Genomic DNA, 26,235 nt, shown 5'->3' with positions numbered 1-26,235 from the left:
GCACTCTGGACACATAGACACTTAATTTCATGGCCTCACCTGAAATTCTGGACCGGCTCCGCAATTTAAGGCTCATCTAATGACAGAACTTTGCAGCAGGGCGTCCAGACATCGGCACTGACACTGAACAACGCCCGCCATGGTCCTGCTTTCTCCCAGATCACCCAAAGGACGGTGAGTTGGTGAATCCGTTCAGAGACCAGAGACTCGTTTTTTCTCGGACCTTTTCTAGATTGGGCCAGGGCCGTGATCACAATGTGGGCAGTATCATGCCAGAGTGATAAAGGCGTCGGAAGGCCTGGTCCCAACCCCAGCTCACCAGCTACACGGCCAGCCTGAGTTCGTGGGGTCCCAGGGAGGAACACACATCAGGACGTGCAGTCAGTTCCCTCCCTATAAAGAGAGAGGCGGGACGTGCGAGCTCTGCAGTCCTCCCGGCTCAGAAGCGAATCTGGATGCGAGTCTTTCGCTTCCCTTCCACCTCCTGGTAGCCTTGCACGCCCACCTGTGGCCCGAAGACGCAGCCGCCAGGCCGGAGGCGGGAGCCCACCAACTAGCCCTTCGCGCGGCCGGCCCCGAGCGCCGCGGCCCCGCCCACTCCCGTCGGCCCCCGCGGGCCGCTCCCGTCGCCGTGGAAACGAAGGCAGCCAAGCGGCGCGGCGGCTTCCGCTCCTCCGCGTCGGGGAGGGCTCCGGCCGACCGCGATGCTGAAGGCCAAGATCCTGTTCGTGGGGCCCTGCGAGGTGAGGCCCGGCCGGCGGGGGCGGCGGGCGGGGCCCGGGCGGGCGCGGGGGCGACCCGGGGCTGTGCCTGGCGCCAGGAGCCCCCCAGGAGGCGGGAACCTCGTCTCCCCGCGCCCAGCCGGTGTGCGCCGCTGGCCTCAGCGGGAACTTGGCGCCCCCAGACCTTGACCCGGTTTTCGTGAGCCCTGAACGTCGTGAGTGGCGTTTTGGAAGCCGGGTCTAGGTTCCACGACTCTCCTTTGCCCGTGAGGTTGGCCCTAATGAACATGCCTGTGGGACAAGAAAAGCGGACTGTGGTCGCTCTCAGTGTGTGTATGGTGGTGGTAGTGGGAATTAAATCTACGTGTGGACGTCATACACAGGAATAGAGTCCCTTGGACTAAAGCTAAGTGTGGAAAACAACAACGACGTGGAAATAGCCAGTGAATAGTCTCCATCTCCTGCACGCATCGCGATTGGCCTGGAGGGCTTGTGAAAAACACAACGTGCCAGTCCTGCCCTAGGGTTTTGATTCAGTGGGTGTGGGAGGGGTCTCAGAATCTGCCTTTTACTGACGCTGTTCGTCCAGGGACCCCGCGTTGAGAATCACTGTAGTATGTGCATATACGGAGAGATGTGTTATTCATCTTGAGACAGGGAAAGTCGCCTCAAGCACAACACAAAACTGAGGAAGCCTTAAAAGAGATGACAGCGAAGTTAAGCCTGGGGAAAGCATCTGCAAAATACATCACAAAGAAAGAATAGGTAGCAAGCACGAGGGAAGTCTCCAAATCAGTAAAGAGAACTCAACAGAAAACCGAGCAGAGTCTGTGCACATGAGTACAACCGGCCAGTAAGTATAAGAAGCTATTCAGCCTACAGTTAACAAGAACACAAATTAAAACAAGAAGGTGACCCTAATTTGCCCAGCAGAGTGGATGCAAAAAGGTTAGAACACTGGGAACATGAAGCATGAGGATGCTTGTAAGGAAGTGAGTACTTTAGGATTCGTTGATGGGGCATTGATAACAGCTTCTTTGGCAGTCCAATGATTAACTTTAAAATGTGCAATAGCTTGCAGGGCACCTGGGTGGATCAGTCGGGTAAGCATTGGACTTCTGCTCAGGTCATGATCGCCGGGTCTCGTCAGGCTCTGAGCTGTCAGCTGGAGCCTGGAGCCTGGAGCCTGCTTCAGATTCTGTCTCCCTCTCTCTCTGCCTCTCCCCTACTCGCACTCTCTCGTCCTCTCAAAAATAAAAAAACATTTTTTTTTTTTTAATGTGCATAGCTTGAGGCACCTGGGTGGCTCAATTGGTTAAGCGTCCAACTTAAGCTCAGGTCATGATCTCACGGTCCGTGAGTTCGAGCCCCGCGTCGGGCTCTGTGCTGACAGCTCAGAGCCTGGAGCCTGCTTCAGATTCTGTGTCTCCCTCTCATTCTGCCCCTGCCCTGCTCACACACTGTCTCTCTCTCTCTCTTTCTCAAAAAATACCCATTCAGCCTTCCCTGACCACCCAAAGTCCCTATGACGTTGTCCTGTTTGATTTTTTAATTTTTTTGTTAGTGTTTATTTATTTTTGAGAGAGAGAGAGAGACAACCTGAGCAGAGGAGGGGCAGAGAGAGAGAGAGAGAGAGAGAGAGAGAGAGAGAATCCAAAACAGGCTCCAGGCTCTAAGCTGTCATCACAGAGCCCAATGCAGGGCTTAAACTTGGAAACAGTGAGATCATGACCTGAGCTGAAGTCGGACGCTCAACCGACTGAGCCACCCAGATGCCCCGATTTTTTAATTTTTTTTCAAATCGAGAGAGCAAGCAGGGAGGGGCAGAGAGAGAGAGGGAGTGAGAGAGAATCCTAGGCAGGTTCCATGCTGCCGGCATGGAGCCTGATGCAGGGCTCAAACCCACGAACCTCAAGATCATGCCCTGAACTGAAACCAAGAGTCAGACACCTAATTGAGTCACTCAGGCGCCCCATCTTGTTTGATTTTTATCCTAGTACTTAGGACTATTTTATCGTATGTGTTCAACAGCACCTGGCAGGATAGACACTTAAAAATACCTTACATACCAAACAGGCAGCTTCTTCATTTTTCCAGAAGAATCCTTCCCCTCAATCAATTGGTGTTGGCTAACATGTGTATATACACTTTAAGGGCATAGATGAAATATATCAATACACCTTTATAATGTTTTATGTATACATTTAAAGGAACATTAAGATATATATTAATTTGGAAATGCTGTTTTATTCCATACTTGCATTTCATGATAGCTTTTTTTTTTAAGTTTTATTTATTCATTTTGAGAGAGAGAGAGAGAGCATTCACATGAGCAGGGAAGGGGCAGAGAGAGAGAGAGAGAGAGAGAATCCCAAGCACAGAGCCCCACTTGGGGCTCGAACTCATGAACCATGAGATTGAGCTGAGCCGAAACCAAGAGTTGGATGCTTAACCAACTGAGCCACCCAGGTGCCCCTGGTGCCTCACGACACAGTTTTAAAATTCAAGCCCTTCTCCTGCACCTTGGACACCCAAGTTAATTTTATGACTAGAGCCACTTTTAAAACACATCACAAAGCCCATCATCTGAGTAGTTTAGGATATAAGGACTTTTTGAATCTGTATATTACCCTGTTCCTGGAAATGTACTCCAGCCCGAAGAGCCATTCCTACAACATCGGGCCATTTGCTTTATGTGTTCATCCTATAGATAAACATTCGTGATCTCCCCAAACATAACCACTCAACTGTGTTATTTTTAAGTGACATTTAATTTGTGAGGCCGCATGCTCGGGAAAGATTACTAGCACCGTATTAAGCCCTCATCCCCCCCCCCCACCTTTTTCTGATTCTTTCAAGTGACTTCTACAAGCCCCCCAAACTGGCATTGATTGAAATTGTTCTAGCCAAGCAATTGTTCAAAATAAAACAACCGAGAGAGCAGGGCCTAATTTCAGAGATTTTTACAAGGACTCAAGTGTAAGAGATTCCCTTCTGAGGAATAATTTGGGGGGAAGAAAAACCCCTTGTCTTATATCCGAGCATATACAATATTTGTTAAACGAATGGCACAAATGTACAGAAAATACCTGAAAACGGATCATAGTCATTACCTTTGGGGAGGGAGTGGAGCGGACAGAGAGATGGGTGTTTGGGGCGGAGGGCCCCGGAGGGCTGTTTTGTTACTAGCGACGTGTGGGACTTGTATTATCTAGAAGGAGGAACGGAGGAACGGCCCTGTGTGACGGTGTGGCACGGCCAGCCACTGAGGGACCCAGCTCTGCCTTTGAACTTCTCTGTGACCTTGAGGAACTCCCTTCCCCTTTCTGGGCCTCAGGAGAGGTTTCTTGATGCGGAGAGGAACGTGGCAGCAGGCAGACTCACGCTAACAATTCCTTTCTGTTCTCAGACAATTTAACGGAGAGCCAGCCAGGGACGTCAGCGTGGGTAAGGTCACCCAGCGGCAGAGACAGCATTAGAACCCCATGCACCCCGGGTCCCAGGGCAGGCCGTGCCCACCACGTACAGTAAGGCAGCGAGCTCCTCCCAAGTGGAGAGAGCCCTCTGCCGTGGCAATCCCGTGGTGGCCACCACGCCCAGTTCCAAGCCGGCTACTGGAGGCTCACTTGTTGTTACTTTCCTGCCCTTCAGCACAGCCCTTTTATCCTTTTCACTTCCACAGAGTGGAAAAACCGTTTTGGCCAACTTCCTGACAGAATCTTCTGACATCACCGAATACAATCCGACCCAGGGAGTAAGGTGAGCCCCGACAAATCTGTCTCCCCGAGGGCCCCCCGCTTCTCTGGGTGACGGTGGCATCCCACGAGTATAACGTGCCCGAAGTAGAGATGCTGCCTCTGTTTTTATTTCTTAGGATCCTGGAATTTGAGAACCCGCATGTCACCAGCAACGACAAAGGCACGGCATGTGAATTTGAGCTGTGGGATTGTGGCGGTGACCCCAAGTACGTACATTTCCTTTAAAGAGGGTTTGCTTCGGGGCGCCTGGGTGGCGCAGTCGGTTAAGCGTCCGACTTCAGCCAGGTCACGATCTCGCAGTCTGTGAGTTCGAGCCCCGCGTCGGGCTCTGGGCTGATGGCTCAGAGCCTGGAGCCTGTTTCCGATTCTGTGTCTCCCTCTCTCTCTGCCCCTCCCCCGTTCATGCTCTGTCTCTCTCTGTCCCAAAAATAAATAAACATTGAAAAAAAAAAAAAATTAAAGAGGGTTTGCTTCATCAAATGGCTCACAACCCAGCTGCCCGCCAAGCACCCTGGACCCGGGCCCAGCACACTCCCTAGCATGTATAGGGGCTTGATCGATTATTTGGTGATGGGCACCGCTCTTGAGAACTTTAAGGATCGGGTTATGACACAATGAGAAGTCATCTGTCAATTAACACGAAGACGTTATTTTTATAAATTGTTTTGATGTTTACTTATTTTTGAGAGAGAGAGAGAGAGCGTGAGAGGGGAGGGGCAGAGAGAGAGGGAGACACGGAATCCGAAGCAGGCTCCAGGCTCTGAGCTGTCAGCACAGAGCCCCACGTGGGGCTCAGACTCACGAACCGCGAGATCGTGACCTGATCCAAAGTGGGGCGCTTAACCGACTGAGCCACCCAGGTGCCCCAAGACATTATTTCTAAAGTCCCACAGGTAGAAACCAGAAGCACCTAACATCCGCTCTGAATCCAGTGCTGCCTTGCAGGTTCGAGTCTTGCTGGCCAGCCCTGATGAAGGATTCCCACGGGGTGGTGATCGTCTTCAATGCCGACACCCCAAGCCACCTGAAGGAAATCGACATGTGGTATTCCTGCTTCGTCCAGCAGCAGCTCCTACAGGACACTCAGTGTCTGTTGATCGCACACCACAAACCAGGCTCCGGAAGTGATAAAGGAAACCTGTCTTTGTGTAAGGAGGCTGGAATTCTCTTTCCCGCTCTTGTCTTGAATGTTCTGGTCACTTGTATATTGTTCTGGGTCTTTGAAACCAGCTGTGGGTACGTGCAATTATTGAGCACCTAATGTGTCCTAGGCATTTGTTTTTCCTACCATGTAAATTGGCATCCCCAGCTTAGAAGATCTGTCCGTCATAGCATCCAGGCCAGGAAAGAGACTCTTTAAAAGCAGGCAGACACCAAGGGGGGAAAACCTGGTTTTAGCCACTCATCAGTACTGTTAGGGACATTCTTTCCTGACTGGTCTTTTCTCCAGAAAAACTCCCATTAGCATGTAACACACACCATTACAGAGGTGACAAAGTGCTCATGGAAAATGACTCGCAATATTCAGAAATCTCTTCCTTTCTGGTGTAAGAACAAAGAGGACCTGGAAGTGGACGCCAGGTGGCAGTGTGGTGGCATTATTTATTGAGCACCTGTTATATGCCAAGCACTATGGTGAGTGCATCGGTAGAACCTTCATCTGTTAAATCATGGCAGGCAAGACCCACCTTTATTTTTGGACCCTAGAAAGTTAAACAAATTGGCTTCTGTTAAGACTCGGGTCAGCGGGAGCTAGAAATGGCCCCTGGTTCAAAGCTCATGCCTAATTACATTGTTTCCTCCTCAAGCACCCCCCTTGAACAAGCTGAAGCTGGTGCACTCGAACCTGGAGGATGACCCTGAAGAGATCAGGGTGGAGTTCATAAAGTATTTAAAGAGCATAGTCAATTCAGTGTCTGAAAGCAGAGACCGGGAGGAGATGTCGATTATCACGTGACCAGCCTTCATCCGGACTCTTCCGCGTTGCAGATGGGGTCCGCTCATTTCCCAGTGCACATCTAGAATCTCGTCCAGCTATTGATGTGTCCTCCCCGTGGCCGTAGAAGAGCTTTTCCTTGTCTGCTCTAAGGTACCAGTCTACCAGGGAGTTGACTCCTACCGTTCATTCTCTATCCTTCATTCAGTTGAGAAAATCCTATTGTCGAATTCTGATTCCTTTGCCCCGGATCTCTCCAAGAGCTGGAAAGCTGAGGTGTTTTTCTTTCCTCTTCCTAGACGTCAAGAGGAATTATAACCGTCCGAGCCAAACGATACAATAGTAGTTTCATTCGTGTGTGTTGGTTTGAATGGGATTTTCATTCCTTAATTCACTCAACAAACGACGACTTGTCATGTTACACTGTTCTAGCCGCCGACCACGTACAGCATGAACAAAACATAAAAATCTCCACCCTCGTGGAACTGCCATTCTGTTCCTCTAGATAGTGGCGAGGTTGAGTTCAGAAATTAAGTACTGCACCTTAGATATGGGGAAAAGTTACGGATTCTGGATTTTCTGTAATTGGTCTAAAGCCCACGCTCCCATCCTCCTAGATAATGGGGAGACCTGGACCACACTTGAGGCCAGAGAAAGGTACAGTTGATCCTCATTCATGGGTTCTGCATTTGCAGATTGCCTACTGGCTGCAATGTGGTTGTAACCCCCAGACCAACAACTCAACTTTCACCATTATTCAGAGTGGCAAAAAATCTGAACCCCAGACATGCGCATTTCCAGTGGAGGCTGATCAAGGCCACGCTCTGCCTTCTTGTTTCAGCCGTCCTACTGTAAACGGGTGTCCCTGTCACAGCCTGTTCAGCGCCACATTTTCACATTTGTGTGCTCTTCGTGAGTGGTTTCGCTGTTTAAAATGACCCCCGAACACCAGCTGAAGCACTGGCTGGTGTTCCTAAGCGCAGAAAGGCTGCAATGTGCCTTACAGACGAAACAAGTACTTTAGATGAGCCTCATTCCAGCGTGAGTTATAGCGCTGTCGGCTGTAAGTTCAGTGAATCAACAACACATATTAAATAAGATGTCTTTAAACAGAAGCATCCAGGGGCGCCTGGGCAGCGCAGTCAGTTGAGCGCCCGACTCTTGATTTCCGTTCAGGTCACGATTGCGGAGTGGTGGGATCAAGCCCCACATCGGGCTCCACACTGAGCATGGAGCCTGGTTGAGATTCTCTCTGTCCCTCCGCCCCCTCTCCTGCTCACATGCTCTCACACTCTCTTTCTCTCTGAAATAAAAAATAATAGGGGCGCCTGGGTGGCTCAGTCAGCTAAGCGGCTGACCTCAGCTGAGGTCGTGATCTCATCGCTCGTGAGTTCGAGCCCCGCATCGGGCTGTCTGCCGTCACCGGGGAGCCCGCCTCGGTTCCTGTCTCCCTCTCTACCCCTCCACAGCTTGTGCTTTTCTGTTTCAAAAAATAACATCAAAAAATATTTTGAATAAAAAATAAAAAGAAATGTAAACAGAAGCATCCATAAAACAAGGTTACGTGTTGATGGCTGATGAAAGTGTGGTCAGAGGTACACAGGAACACAACCCTGTATTTACCCAGAAGCGATGGTTCGGTATTCCCTAATCCAGTGTGCATGGCAAGTTTACAGAATGTAAGGGCCGTGGAGAATGAGAATCAACTGTTTTTTTTAGATCACAAGACATAGAAAAACAGTTGATTCTAAGTTTCCAGGTTAGTTCAGTCTCTGGGATAAATATTTAATCAATTCAAGGTTCTAGTCCATTTCCTTGCAGTGTCAGGGTGTCCGGACAGTGTTTGTGCTACTATTGGGGCGCGTCCTCTGGTTGCCTTCCTGACCTCTGTCAGCGTGTCACTGGCCACCCTACTGGCCGTCTCCTGTCAAGTGCATGACTGGCATGGCCCCACGGAACATACCTCTCTGTATCTGACTCAAGCCTCCCTCTGCCGCTTCGTTATAAGGACACTTACAATTGCATGAAGTGCCCACCTAAAGATCCCTCACTTAATCACATCTGCGAAGATGTCATGAAACAGCATGTGTCCCAGGGACTGGGACCCGAGATCTTCGGGGGCCATAATTCAGCCCACTCCAGGTGCTGCTCGCTGCGGCATTAACGGAAGAGGAGCAGGCTTGTGGGGAGTAAGGGGAGATAACAAATGACCAGTCCGAGGTGACCCAGCAAGTTAGGGACAGGGACAGAGCTGGACCCCACCCACGCCCCTGCTCTCTCCCCTGTCCCGTGGTAACGGGACAGATGAGTCCACCAGTGAACAAGGGAGAGAATGTCACCCCCGAGACAACCTAGTGAAGCCACAAGCACAGCACTCCAGGGCAAATAACCGTTCTTGAAGCCCAGGCACCCAGAAAGTGGCTTGCAAGTATGTTGCAGAGAGAACTTAGCCTTAGATTTCCTGACACCAGTCAACGATGGGATAGTACTGAAGCTGTAGCTTGCAAAGAAGGCTATGCGTGAGTCACTCCTGTCACACCCTGAGTGTCCACATCTGGAAAGGGCTCAGGGAAGCTGCTGGAGATCAGTATACTTTTTGTGGAACACCAGAAGACCCTTGTATCCAAAGCGTAGGCGAAATTGTTAGAACAAAGAGTAGAGATTTGCTGGTAACCGAAGACGTACAAGAGTTTAAAAAAAAAAAAAAAGATACCCATTAAAAAAGTATCTGTTTGTACCACTTAAGAAAATTATGCTGAACTATGTCTTCTAGGTCCTGACTTTAGCCTTCCCCACCTGATGGTTGGTACTCTCTTGGCCTTGGCTGATACTTTCTCAACAGATGTGTTCCTTCCTCAAGCAACAAATGAAGGATCCTGTTTTAAAAACCAAATCCAAAGGAATTAAATTAGCGAGGAGGGAGGAAGCTCCTCTGCTTTTGAAACGGTAACAGATTACATGTTTTTGATGTGACTTCGAAACTGCTTTATCAGTTAAATAATTCTCTACATTTATGATACTGGCCATTCTTCCTACCACAGTTAAAAGCCAATGGAAATGTTGTGTCTGCCAAGTATTCCCACTTCAAAAGGAAAGTTCTCAGTGCTTTGATGTGAGCAACACCTCATCTGTCTTCCTGCACTCTACGGTTCATTCGTATCTAGGCCTCCTGATAGCTTTAAAAAGTATGCCTCCTTCCTCTAAAGCCTCAGTGCAGATTTACCTCACGCTTAAGCAGGTCTTTGGATGGGAGCATAATTTTAGTTTTCAGACGTTCAAAGTGCTATGCAAAATAAAAATAACTCACCTATGTTGCATTTTGTCTAACTGGAGTTTTGTGGAGTTTATACAGAACTATCCTTTTTTCCCTCTTTTGTGTGACTTTACGAGGCCTGGAAAACACCCACGTGTGTGTTACCCATATCATGTAATGAAATCTTTTGTCCAGAGGAATAAAATTCTGATTTTATCAAAGTATTTAGTGACTTGGTTTCTACTTATAGAAACCTATTTCAAGTACATTTCAAGAATATTTTGCAAATCCAACTACACTTGGAATTTAGCACCCTTTTGGGGGGATGCAACGGTTAAAAGCAGGAAGTTGTGCTTTGCATTAAAAAAAAAATAGTGACAGGGCGCCTGGGTGGCTCAGTCTGTTAAACCTCCAACTCTTGGTTTCAGCTCAGGTAATGACCTAAGGGTTCGTGGGTTAGAACCCTGCATCCAGCTCCAGGCTAACAGCTCAGAGCCTGCTTGGGATTCCTCTCTCCCTCTCTCTCTCAAAATAAATATACAAACTTAAAAAAAAAAAAAGCAGTGACAATGGTTTTAAGGTATCAATCACAAATGAGATGAACAATCTAAATAGAATGGTCCTTTTTTTGAGAGAGAGAGAGAGAAAGAGAGAGCACGAGCAGGGGAGAGGGGTAGAAGGAGAGAGAGAATCTTAAGCAGGCCCCCACACGGGACTCGATCCTATGATCCTGGGATCATGACCTGAACTGAAATCAAGAATTGGAGGCTCAACAGACCGAGCCACCCAGGCGCCCCCTAAAAAGAATGGTTCTTACGTATAAGGAAGCTAGCGTAAGACAGTAAGTTAGGTCAAATATACATGTCGGTCAAGGAGCATGGACCCGGACTTGATTTTATTAGCTGCTGAAGACCCCTAAGCAGAACAGGGACAATTATTTTGGTGGCCGTAGAGACTAGACTTAGGGGAACATGACTGGGGGCAGGTCGACTAGGAAATGCGGAATGTCTGAAATACGGCATTGAAAACGGGACAGGTTCTGTAACTGTGTAGGAGGTAAATTTTGTGCTTGGGTGGACAAGAAGGAAGAAGGCGACTCAAGCCTCCCTCTGCCACTACGTTCAGCTTGCCGGGTTTTTCGCAGGTGCTCAACGTAGTGACAGTTAATCAATGACTACGGTTCCCATAGGCCTTAGTGCGGCGTCGCCTGCATTTCCCGGAGGGCTGTGCGAGGCTCGCTCCGGCCCTGAGCGTCCGTGGAAAAGGTAAACAGGCGGGGATGTGCTCCCTGCCGTTGCTTCATAACCAAGTTTCCCATTCTCCTTTCCTCCTCTGTCCCTCTTCTCTGTCTCTCGCTCCTCTGTCCACGGGCTTCAGGAGCTCAAATACTCGGGGTTTGTCTCCTTTAGCAACAGTTCGGTGCTACCGGTTCGGGGCCGCGCGACCGGAAGCGGAGTGCACCCGGGGCCCTCTGGGAACTGTAGTTCTGTCTTTCCATGGCCTCTCTCCGGCGCAAGGGCTCCGTCTCCTCGGACCCAAGACCAAGGCCTGGGTGGCAGGGACACGTGACCTGTCTGTTTGGAAGCTGTGGGGACTGTTCCTCAGTCCCAGACCGCCGACGGTTGTAGAGCCCACGAGCCCGGCCCGTCTGCGCGGTGAACGGCTCGCCGAAGAGGCCTCTGGGAATTGTAGTTGGGGGCGGGGGGAGGAGCCGGGCCAGTGCGCGAGGTCCGAGCTGCGACCGTTACTCGCCTCTCGCCTCCGCGGTCGGAGAGAGCTCGGGGGTCGCAGCCACACCCGCCCTTCCGACAGAGAAGGCTTTGCCTCGGCTTTCGGGAGCCCAGGCAGGAGGGCGGCCGCAAGGCGGGGTGTCGGCCCTGGCTCAGGGGAAGGTAGCTGTCAGACGTGGTGCGGAGGGTCGCGCAGTGGGTCGTAGCGTCGCGCAGTGGGTCGTAGCGATGAGAGCGGCATGAGAGCGTGGCCTCGGGGGAGCAGTTAGTCCAGTCTCTTCTGCTAGAGAAGGAGGGACCGAAGCCCAGAGAGAGTCCACGATTTGCCCCAGAGCGAGGGTCAGGCCCTTGTCTGTGTGCTCACGCTTCCCTTTCGAGCACGGAGCGCCGTACCTGGCACAGAACTGGCGCCCAAACGTCTGTTAAGTGGCATTTCGTTGTAAGAACAGGCAGCTAAAGAAACTCTTTTAACAAATTACAAGATTAAAAAATATTTTTTTTTTAAAAAAAGAGGGAAGTGGACCTATAGATGAGACTCATCAGCCAAATGCAACCTCTAAACTTTATTCGGATCATGGGTCTAACAACCAATTGTGCAATTTTTAAAAATCCGGGAAATGTGAACATTGATGGGCGATATGAGTCACTGTTTAAAAAGTTCAGCTGTTAGGGTTATGCTTTAAAAAGGAAAAGTGTCTTAGAGATACATACTGCAGATTTTAGGAGTTAAATGATGTCTGAGATTCGCTTGAAAGACACCCAGTGTGGCCAGCGAGGGTAGACAAGAATGGCAGAAAATAAAGAGCTATGAAATCTGGGTGAGGAATACTAGAGAGGGTGTCGTACTGTTTTATTCTCTGTAGTGATATTGAAAAGGACCATAATCAAGGGGTTTTATTTAATTCTACTGTGTTTCAGAAAGTTTCTTAAGTAAGACGCTCAGGGAGAGTTTGTCTGAAACGAACCCTCCCACGGCACAAGTGAGCCTCCTTGGGGACTTCTCCAGTCGAGAATGACCACAGCAGTGACTGGGGGCTGTGTCCCAGTGCCTCGGGATCCTTCAGAAGCAGGACAGAATTCTGACCATGAAGGTGGAAGCAGAGGACCACTCGTAGGGGAAAGACTATGCTGCCAGGTAATCAGCCTCCCAGCCAGGAGCTGGCCTGTCTGCACTTCAGAGAGTTCTAGACCCCGGAGGCTCGGGACCCCACCCGATTCCGCGATGGCTCTAGGAGCCCCCGCCGGTGACTGAGGACACAGGGACAGTCTGCAAGTTGCCCATCCTGGAGCTGCTGGTGCTTGAGCAGTTCTTGGCCATTCTGCCCAGAGGCAGTAGGGCTGGGGCGGGGAGGGCATCCCTGGGCGACCAAGAGGAGGTGGGAGTCGTGTGGAGGGCTCCAGTGAGAAAATGACCCAGGCGAGCAGGTAGAAGAGAGAACTAACTTCTGAAGATAGGGAGGGGTAGGTCTTCCAAAGAAAATGAAGGCCACATCTGTTTTGACCCTACACGGTGTCTCTGTGTCCCTCTTCTCTCTTCCTGGTACTTTTGAGGATCAAGTTCAATCACTTGATGGAATGAAACATAGGATCATTTCCTAGGTTTGTTTGTTTTTCCTGACATTCTGATTCTCATTCTTACCAAGATGTGCATCGTTTAAGTCATTATTTAAACCACTGAAATTCGAATCATTCTCTATGGAAACTAAAAGACATATTCTTCTATCACAATACACAGTCACGTGCATGTTTCACATTTCTGGCTGAGCTGCCCAATCCCGGAGCTCCTTAGCCGCTGTGTTCTTGAAACTTCAAAGGAAGAACTTCACCGTATCCCTTCTGTATACCTTCTTGCTGAAAGGCCAGCAAAGACTGTTTTTAGAAAACTTGTTATCTCTGGAGACAACTAAATACAAAGTTTGGAAAATTCTCCAAATTCCAGCAGACGCCTTAGCTTCACCCTTGTAAGAAACCCTGAGTGAGAACTGCTCAGCTCAACTAGAAGCCACTGGGGAGAAGTTAGGTTGGATTCAGAAAAACTGGAACTTCTGGGGGGCGCCTGGGTGGCTCAGTCAGTTAAGTATCCGACTTTGGCTCAGGTCATGATCTTGCAGTAAATGAGTTTGAGCCCCATGTCAGGCTCCGTGCTGCCAGCTTGGAGCCTGGAGCCTGCTTCAGATTCTGTGTCTCCCTCTCTCTCCCCCTACCCCATTCATGCTCTGTATGTGTGTGTCTCTCTCTCTCAAAAATAAACATTAAAAAAATTAAAAAGAGGGGTGCCTGGCTGGCTCAGTTGGAAAACGTGTGACTCTTGATCTCAGCGTTGTAAGTTCAAGCCCCGTGTTGGGCGTAGAGATTACTTAAATAAAATATTTTTAAAAAATACCCTGGAGGAAAAGGTCTAACAAAACATTCTCTTAAAAAAAAAGAAAAGCAAGTCACTACCTTTATTTCCTTTAGAGCTCCCACTGTTCTTACTGGTCTCCAGGACAGGAGGTTTGCCAGGGGGAGACGGCTCCCCCACGCCCAGCAGGGGAATCAGCACACTTGAGCCCCAGTTCGAACGTGGATCTTGGGAGCTCCGCGCCAGTGGTAGGAGGCGGCATCCCCTGGGGAGCAGGTCAGAGTCTTTGATGTTTTTCCTGGGCACTCCTGTGTTGAAAAGCAGGACAAAACACACAGCGTCCAGACCTGTGCTGGGAGTTGAGTGTGATCATCCACCTGGCATGAGACCTCAACTCCAGGACTCAGCGAGGTCCTGAGGTCATTGGAGCACAGCAGAGAATGTCAGGTCATCCCCCAGTGCTCCAACCACAGCGGCGTGGCCTTCCATTTCCTGAAGAGTTACGACGGACACACTATCGGGCTGTTTTGAATTCTGGTGTGGTAGCATTTTAGCTACACAGCACTCCATGGTATGGCTCATGGAGACCTTTATTGACGGTAATAGCACCTTTCTTCTTTCCATCATGTAACCTCTACTCAACATTTGAAGGGAACCCAGCAGATCCAGCCACCCTGGGTGTATGGAAGGGAGGCCTGCTCTGGGGAAAGGCAGGCAGTTGGGAATCAAAGAGAACGACCCAACAAAGCATCCATCCCAGCCAGAAGGAGAAGCAGGGAGGGTGGAGGGGCTGGACGCACTCCTGTCCCTTACTTCAGAGAAGAGTCATGACATCACCGTTCATTTGCCCCGAATTCTCAGAACTCAGCACGTTGTTTCGTACCCGGACTGTTAAGTGCTCATTGCAAAGCCAAATACCACCGCTAGGGGGCTGCTGCTTTCGATCGGCCGCGCGTCCTGATCTTTGCCTGAGCAGGAGGGACGGAGAGGGGACTTCACAGATTTGGACACGTCCGTGGACGCCCACGTCAGGAGAACATCACGCCCCGTCCTGTGGAAGTGTGGTTTGATTGAAAAGCTCCCACACTGAAATAAGTGACACACTGGACAGCTTCTAGAGTCTCCTGTCACCATTGGGATCCGTGGGACACGGTATTAGAGGAGGCCAGACTCCCGCATGACGTTCCTCTGGTGCCCACCAGAATGGATGGATGGGGGGTGTTCAGGTATTGAGATGCTTGTGGAGTGGCTGGTAAGCAGCTGCTGGTCTGTGTCCCCAAGTGACCTCCCGGCCTCCTTGGCACCCCAGCGACTCCTCCCTGACCCTCGGGACCTTTCTAGGGTCAGGCATCTAATGGTCATCACTCGGTGGTACAAGAGGCCCCTGGGTCTCCAGATGAGATCATGACCTGAGCCGAAGTCAAGACGCTTAACTGACTGAGCCCCCCAGGGTCCCCTCATAACCTTTTTAAAAAATACACGATTGGGGCCCCAGGGTGGCTCCATCGGTTGAGCATCCAACTTTGGCTCAAGTCATGATCTCACGGTTTGTGGGTTCGAGCCCCGCATCGGGCTCTGTGCTGACAGCTAGGAGCCTGGAGCCTGCTTTGGATTCTGTGTCTCCCTCTCTCTTTCTCTGCCCCTCCCCCACTCATGCTCTGTCTCTCTCACTGTCAAAAATAAATAAACGTTAAAAAAATTTTTTTAATTAAAATATAAAAAAATATATGATCATTAACTAACTGGAATTTAAATAAAAATTTGGAAGAAAAAAATGGATGATCAGTAATTTTCTATAACTTTATTTATCATTGCTGTATCATATGTCATCGTTTATTCAATCCATCCCCCATGGCAGGTGTGTGTTTTACTTCCACGGCCTTTCTCTGCAGAGCAAACAGGTAATATTTGGATTTTCCACAGATAATTACAGACGGTGGCCCGAGGAGTAAGGACGAGGCGTTCAGTTCATGTCGGGAACTTGCTGAAAGCAGAACCCACAGGTGACTTCACAGGTACCAGAGCTGGGAGACACCTCGGAATGTTCCAGTACCTTAGACCAGCATTAGGGAACCTTCAGATGGGAGGCCAAGCAGCTGCCCCGCCCCAAAAAAGAATTTCAAGCAGGAGAGAGAAGCAGCAGCCATGACAGTGACAAAAGTGACCCACACTGCAGGCCAGGTGAGTGCCTTGTTCCGAGTCAGAAATGTTGTGCAGAGACCCCATACATGGAACATGCGTGGCCACAGTTTCTGGGCAGACCCAGCCCTCAGTCGGCATCAGCCCGCACGGGAGAGGACCCTGGACCACTCCAAGTCGGCCACTCCTTCAGGAGGCCCCGTCCCCAAACACGGGCTTCGGTGTGGCCCTGCAGCCGGCCGGGTTAGTGCTCCCCGGGCGTGGAAGGGCACAGGGAGCTGGCCTGGGCAGCGGCTTGTCACCCAGCCGCTCCGCTGTCACCTCGGCCACCCAGTCTCCACTTCAGCCCCCTCTTGGGCCACTTTTCTCTTTTCTGTCCTTCTGCCTTTTCAAAAAAGTGATAACACACTTACTCTCTTCTCAACGAAAGTAATACATGTCTGTAACAGAACTTTTTATTTTTATTTTTTTAATCTTTATTTATTTTTGAGAGAGAGAGAGCAAGCGTAGGGGAGGGGCAGAGAGAGAGGGAGACACAGAATCTGAAACAGGCTTCAGGCTCTGAGCTGTCAGCACAGAGCCCGACGCGGCGCTTGAGCCGTGAGATCATGACCTGAGCTGAAGTTGGACACTTAACCGACAGCCACCCAGGCGCCCCTGTGACAGAAGATGTTAAATACATCTGAACAAAATGAAGAAAAGAAGAAAATTAGTCATCTGTAACATTGACTGCCCTTGCAGCATTTGTTTCTAAGCCTCCATACACATTTTGTCCAGTATTCAGATTTCTCTAAAAAAAAGGGCGAAAAACAGGCAGGGAACCTCCTGGGGGCCACAGCTACCTGCTTCTGGGACTTCACCTTACCTGCCTTTCAGGGTGGGAACCAAGGCAGGACGATGGCAATACCTCTCTCGGCCACAGGAGGGGGGTGTTTGCTCATGCACGTCCTGTGCTTTCTGCTCGGGTCCAGAGCTGGCAGCTGCCGGCTCCTGTCGAAGGCACCGCAGTCAGTCCTCGATTTATGGCTCCTACTGAGCACTGCATCTCTTGGAAACCTTCTTGGTCCACGAGGGGCAGAAGGACAGAAGTCACTGTTTCGCCACATCTGCCCGAATCCTCGGAATCCTCGGACAGCTCTCTCCTCACTGTCGCAGCCTGGGGCTGCCCAGGAAAGGGGTGAACCACCAGCCTCCTGGGGTCATCTCCACGCTTACCCCCCTTCACGGTTTCCCATCGTCCTCGGTCCCCCCGCGCTGGCGGCTCGCACACACTACGCTGGCGGCCTTCGCGCCCCTCTGCCTCTGCTCCATCGCACGGCACACCTTCCCGCGTGTTCCTCTCTGCACCCCAGGCTGATGCTTCCTCTTTCGGGTCTTGGCCGGCCCGTTGCTTCTTCCCAGAAGTCGCTCTCGGCCCTGCGAGTCTGGGCTACGCGATTCTCCTCTGTGCTTCCGCGTGCTTCCCTTCCCAAACCCACAGCGTGCTGGATCGTCCACCGCCCCCTAGAACCAACGGAAGCAACGTGAGGGCCGGGGCCACGTCCGTCTTGCTCACTGGCATCCCCGGCGCCTGGGGCTCCGTGGGGCTCCGTACGAGTTCGCTGGATGGATGAAGGAGTGAGCGAGTGTGCCTTTCCCTGTTCCCTGAAGTAGAGTCTGCAGACGCCAGTCCTCGTCCCTCCTTCCGTCCCCCTCCCCCCAGGTCACCAGGTACCGCTCCGGTCCCCTGTGTCTGTGGAAACGCAGTCCGAGGAAGATGCAGTGCCGAAGGGCAGCTGACTGCCCGTGGCGGCGGGGAGACAGGCGCGAGGAGCAGGACACCCCTGGTGTCAGACCCGGCTCTGCCACTTCCCGGCTGTGCCCGTGCCTCATTTTCCTTATTTACAAGGTGGTGCTGACGGTACTGGGCTTGCAGGGCTGCTCCGAGAAGTCGAATGCTAGCCTGGCCGGCGGCCGGCAGTCACGAAGTCAGACCTGTGCCTCCGTCTCCCGAGGCACCCCCCCCCACCCCGCTATCTCCGAGGCACTACCCTTTTCCCGATTCCCTTCTCCTTTCCCCACGGTCACCCACACGGCTTGTCACTGACCCCTCCCCGTCCCGTGTCCTTTATCCCCAGCACGGGTAATAGCACCAGGCGCAGCACAGACAGGATGCCTGTGGTGTGGCTGGACGGGTGGAGGGACGAGTGAACCAGTCACAGCAGCGCCTCTGGGACGCATTCACCGGTGGTGGTACATGTGACGATAGTCACCAGTGGACGAGTGGCCTCCTGCCTGCCGGATGACACCAGGGACAGGTGGGGCTTATGTGAAGGCAGGCTGCCAGCCACACCCTCATGAGGCCACGGCAAGAACAGAAAAGGTGGCACCACCCTTGACTGAATGGCCAGGAAGGAGGAGGGGCGGTGAGGAAACGTCGCAGCCATGTGGAAAGGAGAAACACGGAGCCCCAGAGCCCTGGTTCTTCTCTTCTGCTCAGCGTTGTGGACCCCAAGGACGACACATGCGCGACTGACCCTGAGCAAACAGTCCTACAGGTGTCTGCATTCCTTACAGATAGATGGTCTGTGGGCCCACCGCTGGGGCTAAAAGTTCAAGTTCCAGCCAAATCCTTCTCTAGGTTCCTTCCTTCCTTCCTTCCTTCCTTCCTTCTTTCCTTTCTTTCTTTCTTTCTTTCTTTCTTTCTTTCTTTCTTTCTTTCTTTCTAATGTTTATTTATTTATTTTGGAGAAAGCACAAGCGGGGAAGAGGCAGAGAGAGAGGGAGGGAGACACAGAGTCTGACGCAGGCTCCAGGCTCTGAGCTGCCAGCACAGAGCCCGACTCGGGGCTCGAACTCACGGACCTCGAGATCATGACATGAGCCGAAGTTGGACGCTTAACCAACTGAACCCCCCCCCCAGGCGTCCCTCTAGATTCCTTTCATGGTGCTTTTCTCTGATATGAACATTTTTTGTGCGGCAGCCCCCTGTGGGCCCCTGTGAGCTCCCTCATTCCGAGGAGCGCCAGCCAGGATCTTAGGGGGATGAAGAAAGGCTGACTTCTCCTCAGATGATCATGGCCCTCGATTCACTGCATTTGAAAGATTTTGCTCCTGAAGGGCTCATCTGCTGTAGGGCGAGGTCTGTGCTTTCTCAGAGCATCGCTCCTCTGCTCGCAGAGGCCAGTTTCTCCCGCGTGACACTCGGGAGGTTGGCCTGACGTGGCTTGGGCTCTATGTGTCCCGCGCGCCCCTCCCCTGTGACTTTCTCGTCTCTGAGAGCTGCTCGCCTCCTCCTGAGGGTTTTCCTCCGTGGCTGCCATTCACAGAGACTCTCTGTGGGATGGATTAGGAAACGAATGGAAATTTTCTCTTATTCATAATAATAGTCAGAGATTTCCTCTGTACGAATTCTTTGACATCCTGCCAGAATCCTGCCCAGATGCGCGGCCACGCGTATCCTCCCAGCAGAGCGAGGTTTGGGCTTCGTGGTTTCCCAAAGCAATGCCTTTATCAGCGTAAAGCCTCTCGGGAGCGGCAGCACCCCCTTCGAGGGTGGCCCCGTGGTTCTGCTGTGGCAGGAAGGCTGAGTGTTGAAGTCGACAGGATGTCCTCAGTCCTGGCCTCATACTGTGATGACACCATAGGAAATGAAACTGTCACAAGTCCCCATTTCCATGGGGCGGGCACCCGGGTGGCTCAGTCGGTTAAGCGTCTGACTCTTGGTTTCAGCTCAGGTCATGAGCTCACGGTTGTGTGAGAGCCCCGTGTTGAGTCCGTGCTGACAGCAGGGAGCTGCTTGGGCTTCTCTCCCCCTCTCTCTCTGCCCCTCCCCCGCTTGTGCTCGCTCTCTCTCTCTCTCTCTCTCTCTCTCAAGATAAATAAACTTAAAAAAAAAAAACAACAAAACACCAAGGTCCCCATTTCCAAGAAACAAAGCTCTGTGACTGCACCAACCTCCCGGCCTCTGGCTGTCTCCTCTGGTGATGGCTGAGCGAGAGAAGGCGCTGCGGCTTGAAGCCTTTCTTTCGCGAGGGGGTGATGGGCCAGCTGCATTCTGAGCGCCCGTGGTCACGACCCATGTCACAGGTCCCCCCGGAGTGCAGGCCTCCCAGTGCTCTGAATTTGCCCACCCTCCTGTCCTCGCCCAAAGCCCACCTCTTCCCTGAAGCCCTCCCGGGACTCTGCAGGCCTGCAGTTAGACTCCCCGCTCCGTGCTTCCATAAGAATTCACGGCCCACAAAACGCCCTAGCCAGCACTCACGCAGTGTTCTAGGCCTTCGTGACCTTTCTAGGCCTTCTCCTTCTCAAACAGACTTAAAGGAAGCTGTGTGAGGAAGAACCGCGTCTCGTCCTTGGTATTCTCCGTGGCTCCTCTGAGCACCGCAGGACTTGGGGTGGAGACTGGCTGTGGCTGTGGACGCTACGGTCCAAGAGGACGGGCTCGCCGCTCAGCGAGGTCGTGGGTGGAGGCACACCTGTGACTGAAGACGTGGCCTGCCTTCTCTGGGACGGTGGCCGGCTCGTGCAGGAGGAAGGTGACCTCGTCCTTGCTGCCACCCCTTCCCCCCGCCCCCCCAACCCCAGGCAGCCTTGCCACATTCGCCCCGATACCCAGAAGCTGGCCGTTGCTTCATCCCCGTTGCCTCTGCCGCTGCCTGGGCGTGCCGTTGGGAGGGGGAGGCAGGGAACAAGCAAGAAACGGGTATGGTCGTGAAGCCGCCCGCGCAGTGTCCTGGTTGAGTACGGCAGGCGTAGGGACCAGCTCTCAATATGAACTTGTAGCTCTTTGAGGGCAAGGCCTATGTCTGAAGCAGCTCTGTGTTCACAGTGCCTGGCTTAGCACCTGGCACGTAGTAAGGCTTCACCTGGCGTGGAGCGGGCAGGTGCTCCCGTAGTTACCGGCAGCCAGGGAGTTCGTGAAGGTAACAGAACGGATGTTAGTGACCGTCCTGAAGTACCCCCTCCTCCGAGTCCCCCAACCCCCAACGAGTGCCTCCTCCCCTTGGCATATGGCGAAGGCCTGGGTCCCAAGCACAGGACGCACCCAGCGCCCCTTTTCTTTCGTTAGCTGCAGAGTCCCTGCCTCCCCCGTGGACGAGGGACAAACCCTGTGTGCACATGCAGGGTTTCGTATAGCCTCGGAGCTCTCTTCTGCTTTCGTTTAAAGCTAGTACGTTAGAAATGTTGTTGGCCAGATCGTAAGAGCTAGTCCCAGATGCTGGCCGTGCTCGTGGAACCCGCATCTCCTGGGAGCCCGGGCTGCTTCTAAACTGCTGGACCCCACAGCCGGTGGAGATGTGAGCACGCCACTGAGGGTTAAGGAGAGAAAGAAAAAGAAAGGGAGGGCCCTTGCCGGCCACCCCTCTATCTGTTGCCAGGGACCTTTGCGCTCACGCGATTGTCCCGGGGCGGGAGCGCAGCCACCGCCAGGGGTCTCCAGGCTTGGAAGCTTGGAGCTGGAATGTCATTTCCAGATTTCCAGTGGGTCTCTGGAGTACTCTCTCAAATTACTCCCCTGATGACCATCCCAGCGCTCGACTGGATAGAAATTCATGCAGGCAGGTAGAAGGGATGGAAATGGCTAATCAAGTGAAGGCATTGGGGGTGCAGGACGCTGGAGGGGCAGGTGACTCTAAGCTCAGTGCCCCCGGGGAACTGGTGAAGCTGCTCCAGAGGCTTCTAGAAAACGCTCGAGAAACCAGGTCTAGAAAGAAAGCCATAAAGGGCTTCATGATACGTAAAGGCCCCCCGTTTCCCTGCTGCTCCCACCCCGTGGAGGACACCAATGGAGCCCCGCTTCCAGAAAGGCCAAGCCGGGCTCTTGGTCGCTTGCTCAGCAGCCGGTTCTCCTCACTGGGCCTCGGAGACACTGGGCGCGAGCGTGAGGCTCTCAGGGTAACAGCGGCCACCCTGCATCTAGTGCCCGCACTGCCAAGGGCTTCAGGCACAATGTCTCTCGTGACCCCCCAACAGCCCTGGGAAATAGGATGTTCCTGTCCTGGCGCTAGAATGAAGAAAGGAACTTAGGTTAAATAATTCACCCAACAGCACGCAGCTGCTAAGTGGAGGGGCAGAGGCTCAAATCCGGGTCTGCCCCTCAGTGCCTGAAGGTTCTATGTGGCCCGTTGTGGGATTGTTCCTTGCGTCACTGGAATCGCCAGCCCGCTTTCTGCCCCTGTTGTGTGGCCGCATCGAAGCGACCCTCCGTCCACAATCCCTTCTGCAGCCTGTCAGAGCCAGAAAATGGCCTCTAAGAGACCAAGTCTAGTAGGTACTGAACCTCCCGATGCCGGTGACGGCCACGTTCGTGAGAGACCTCCCACTTCCTGCCGGCAGTCACTGGAATTTCTGCTTTGGGGATTTGGGGAGACACTCAAGTCACGCAGACACAAGAATCTATGATTCTGCTCTCGATGCTGCGAGTCAGGGAAGCAGGCCGAGCCTCTAGAGCAGGAACGAGTTAGGTCTGCGCAGCCGTGTCTGGGCCTCAGCTGGAGCGGCCCAGGTGGCTGCATTTGGCTAAGGTGGCCGGACTGTGGCCCGAGTTCGGGGACCTTGGTTCTGTCTGCCAGCTGGATTCCTCCTCTTCGTGTGGCATCCACCGGAGTGGGGCCAAAATGTCCAAAATGGCCTTTTCACTCTTGTGTCCGGGGCTTCCGTGTTCTCCCTTGTGGCCTCTCTCTTCACAGAGTGACTGAATCTTCGCACAGCGTTGCTCCGGGCTCCACAAACCCGCGATCCACACACCCTTTGGTGCCACCGAACCGGCCTTGCCCCTCGTCCCTTCTGCAGGGGCGCTGCTGCCTCGGGGCTGTGTTGTATCACATGACCCTGCCTCCTCGCCCCTCCCCCCCACAGGTCATCGGACCAGGACCCAGTAGAGGCTGGCCAATGACATTCGAAGTCCCCTGGCTGGCTCAAAATTTCGAGGAATGCCAGTTAGACCAATCAGATTCCCCTTTGGGGCCATTGGCACCAAAAAATCAGACAGTATCGTCACAGTGTGTGACAGGATGTCGTGAGGACCAGTAGGGCCTGGATGGACCCATGTGCTGGCCAGGATTAAACTGAAGAAGAAACTCGGGACATAGAAGAGAAACAGGCTGTGACACAAGAGAACGTACTGAGCGTGGAGGGAACCACGAGCCTGTTACTGGTGAGGGGAGAAAGGAGGGACTGGCCAGAGCAGAGCCGAGACCTGTGAGAGGCCGAGGAGGAAGCCAGCCCCAGGGCACCCCAGTGCCTTCTGGTCCCCAGGCCCTGCCTGGCCGTGTGTGTTATGGCAGCAAGCCCATTACTTACTCCCTTGGCTGTCAGGTGGCTTTGAGGTGGGCATGTGACTTAGTTCTGCGAATAAAAATTATGAGGAAATGGCTTGAGGACCTTCTGGGAAGAAATTTGCCTTTTGATTAAAGGGAGGATGGTGAAGAGGCCTGTCCCTCCTTCCTGCCTTGAACATGGATGTCAGAGGACATGATACTTAGGACTGTAGCCGCCATCTTGAGACCCCGAGGCAACCAGACCAAAGGAAAAAGCCAACATACCAAGGTTGGCCTAACAGACAGACAAAAAGAGCCTGGGTCCTTGATGATATCGTTGAGCCACTATACCTATCCTGGAACCACCGACTTCCAGTCTTATTGATATATTAATTAAGTGCCCTTATTTTCTAAGAAGATTTCTGCTATTTGGAACTAAGGCATTCTTAACCAGTATAGCAGTCTTCTGAACCCGCCCGTCATCGACTCCTTTGAGCACCACGGTTCTTGGTTTAGATCCAAATGGAAACCCACCCCAAACTTAGCCAGTGGAAAACGTACTTACATGGTAGGAAATACAGGTCAAGGTTTCTCACAGCCTATAGAGCAATTCTAGCACTTAGTCCCAAATCCCAGGGCCTGTTGGACACAAATGAGGAAAGATAGACTCAGGAAAGATCTAGATACATGGCGATGAGTCTTCTTCTAAAATGGGGCTCAGTGATGAATTTGGGGATGAACAAGTTCAGTGGAGGGAGAGAGGGAGAGCCTAAGCATGGGCCAGAAAGCCATGGAAAGCACATGGAGGGAGCAGCGAGCTTGAACGGGCAAATGGCAGTGGGCCAGACCACTTCTGCAGGAGGCCAGGGTGCACAGCAGGATTTTCTAAGTGCCAAGTACTAGCTGGGAGGGGCTTATGGCAACTGGAACTAAACTGGGGGGAAACTAGGCATTTTAGCGAACCCTCCTGCCAGCCCTACTGGCATTTTAGATCCTCTGAGGAACAAGGTGGCCTGAATTGTGGCCCTTCCCTGTGTGCGGGCGCTGCCCCCCTGCCCCCCACGCTCTTCACTCTGTCTCTTCACCTGTCCCTTTTTCTCCACCATTTCTTCCTGTCTTCTCGGCAAAGCTAGGAGCCAGAAATGCACAAGGCCTGAATCTCTTCTGCTCAGTTGCAGAGTAAAGATAGTGAGAGGCAAGGATGTCTTTAGGAAACATTGGAGCTTCATCTGGGGATCATGTGAGTTAGCTTGAGAGGAGGGAAGCAGTGGGCTGCTAAGAACTAGATGAAACTTTCTTCTGCCCCAACTCTGATCGAGCCGTGGGGCTGGGGCCGGGGTGTGCTTCTTCAACACACCACAAGAAAATGTATGGTCCTTCCTTCCCTTATGAAAGGGAAGCTGAATTCAAGAAGAAGTTGAACTCAAGAACTCTAGGCCTTCCTCTTTCGATTTCCAGTTTCAGATACACAAGAAAGATAAAGGGGCGTCCTCCTCAGACGTTCAGAACTTGAAGAAGTCATCCGTTTGGCATCTCCAGATCATCAGTAGTAGAGGTGTGGCCTATGGAAGGTCATCGAATAAATGGGGCCCCAACACGGATGTGTCGCGATGACATTCGAATTTGTGACCGGCAGATTGTGCCGCTAAGCCTCGTTGTGCCACTAAGCCTGTGTACCGCAGGGATCCTCCCCACCGGGGGCCAAAACCAGGCCAACCCTGGTGTTTGTCTGCTGTGTTACTTCATTCATTTAGCAGAAGTGTACTGAATGCCTAGTAGAATTATAAGCCAAGCATATAAAAGCAACGGTACTATTAGGTAGGAAAATACGTTACTAAAGACAAAAACAATTGCTGACATAATCAGAGAAAAGAATGGAAGCTCAGGGGTGGATGAAACAAAAGGTTTAACCCCCTCCTTTGATGTGATTGATGCTTCAATGTGATATACTTAGTAAATGCTGACTTCCCCGCCCCACCCCCAGTTGCCCCATACATTGCAAGGGTTTCTCTGAAATCCAGTAAGGAAAAGAACTGAAGGCTTTTCTTCCCTCTTGGTAATCAAGGTTTTTTCTCCAGTATGAATTAGCCTGATTACGGATTAATCACCCTCCCACAGTCTGTACAGCACAAGAGTGTCTTTCCCGTGAATTCTCCAGTGACAAGAAAAGGCTGCATGATCCCTAAATGACTTTCCACATTGATTATACTCACAGGCTTTTCTCCCAAGGATAAATGATCTCGAGTTCAATACGCTCCGTGCTTCCCCTAGATAGTTCTCCATATTCATCACACGTGACCAACTCATGTCCCCACTAAGCTAGCTGACGTCGTCTAAGGACGGAGCTCGGGTTGAAGGCTCTCCCTCACCCATTATGCTCACAGAGCACCTCCCTGCGCTGAGATCCCAGATGTCTAATTAGCTCTGAGCTTCTCAAAGCATTTTCACAGCCATTACGCACATGTGGTTTTTCTCCAGTGTGAATTCTCTGACGTTGAATGAGCTCTGCTTCCCTGAAAGCCCTCACATTTATTGCGTCTGTAGAGTTCCTGTTGTTTGTGAACGAGCTGATTCCGTGCGGTACTAGAATACTGGCAGATGCCTCCCCAGATCAGGATTCTCTGCAAGAGAAATGTTCCAGCATTCAGTAGGATGGGAGCACCCCCCCGCCCCCCGTCGTGAAAGTTGCCTGTATTCATAATGAGGTGTTCTCTCCAATACGGATACTGTAATACTGAATAAATTCTGACCTCTGATCTAAGATCTGGTCACATTTATTTTGGGGTTTTCTCACTTCTAAAAGATACAGGTGGGGGGCACCTGGGTGGCTCAGGCGGTTAAGTGTGCGACTTCAGCTCAGGTCATGATCTCACAGTCCGTGAGTTCGAGCCCTGCATTGGGCTCTGTGCTGACAGCTCAGAGCCTGGAGGCTGCTTCGGATTCTGTGTCTCCCTCTCTCTCTCAAAAATAAATAAACATTTAAAAAAAATTTTTTTAAAGATACAGGTGGAATTGCAAATTATCCCCATATTCATCTCAGTCGTGGGATGGGGTCCCTGATGGTTTTCTGGAAAGTCTCCATATTCACAGACCTCTCCATGCTCAGGGACCAGGT

General features: G+C 51.9%; 1 protein-coding gene and 1 long non-coding RNA gene across 9 annotated transcripts; both read left to right on the top strand.

Moving 5' to 3' along the window:
* The first annotated feature begins 590 nt into the window (after positions 1–590).
* On the top strand, positions 591–9,893 carry IFT22 (intraflagellar transport 22). Of its 8 annotated transcripts, XM_045048221.1 has the most exons (7): positions 595–743; positions 1,376–1,575; positions 4,132–4,169; positions 4,405–4,481; positions 4,597–4,686; positions 5,374–5,628; positions 6,289–6,751. In XM_045048221.1, the coding sequence occupies exons 5-7, from the start codon at positions 4,620–4,622 to the stop codon at positions 6,435–6,437; spliced, it is 471 nt and encodes a 156-aa protein (XP_044904156.1). In that variant the 5' UTR covers positions 595–743; positions 1,376–1,575; positions 4,132–4,169; positions 4,405–4,481; positions 4,597–4,619; the 3' UTR covers positions 6,438–6,751. The 8 variants fall into 8 exon arrangements, 7 of the variants coding, with proteins under 7 accessions (XP_023102660.2, XP_023102661.2, XP_044904156.1 ...); XR_006591341.1 differs by lacking the exons at positions 1,376–1,575; positions 4,132–4,169 and adding an exon at positions 9,190–9,893 and having other exon boundaries at positions 591–743; positions 5,366–5,628; positions 6,289–6,569; XM_045048218.1 differs by lacking the exon at positions 4,132–4,169.
* A 1,172-nt stretch (positions 9,894–11,065) lies between these two features.
* Positions 11,066–25,876, top strand: LOC102899599. The gene is made up of 4 exons (XR_442124.4): positions 11,066–11,561; positions 12,318–12,534; positions 15,664–15,921; positions 20,174–25,876. It is a non-coding gene; the product is annotated as an uncharacterized LOC102899599 (long non-coding RNA).
* Positions 25,877–26,235: the final 359 nt, after the last annotated feature.

The sequence above is a fragment of the Felis catus genome, chromosome E3 (assembly GCF_018350175.1).
Source record: "Felis catus isolate Fca126 chromosome E3, F.catus_Fca126_mat1.0, whole genome shotgun sequence".
Lineage (NCBI taxonomy): Eukaryota > Metazoa > Chordata > Mammalia > Carnivora > Felidae > Felis > Felis catus.
This window is presented reverse-complemented; position numbering and strand designations above follow the sequence as displayed.

What these genes read in the sequence shown, in the direction of transcription:
- IFT22 (XM_023246892.2), top strand. Translation starts at nt 705, where the DNA reads ATGCTGAAGGCCAAGATCCTGTTCGTGGGGCCCTGCGAG. An exon ending in TGTTCGTGGGGCCCTGCGAG is followed by an intron (nt 744 to 4,404) that starts GTGAGGCCCGGC and finishes TCACTTCCACAG; the next exon opens with AGTGGAAAAACCGTTTTGGC. An exon ending in TAAAGGAAACCTGTCTTTGT is followed by an intron (nt 5,629 to 6,288) that starts GTAAGGAGGCTG and finishes TTCCTCCTCAAG; the next exon opens with CACCCCCCTTGAACAAGCTG.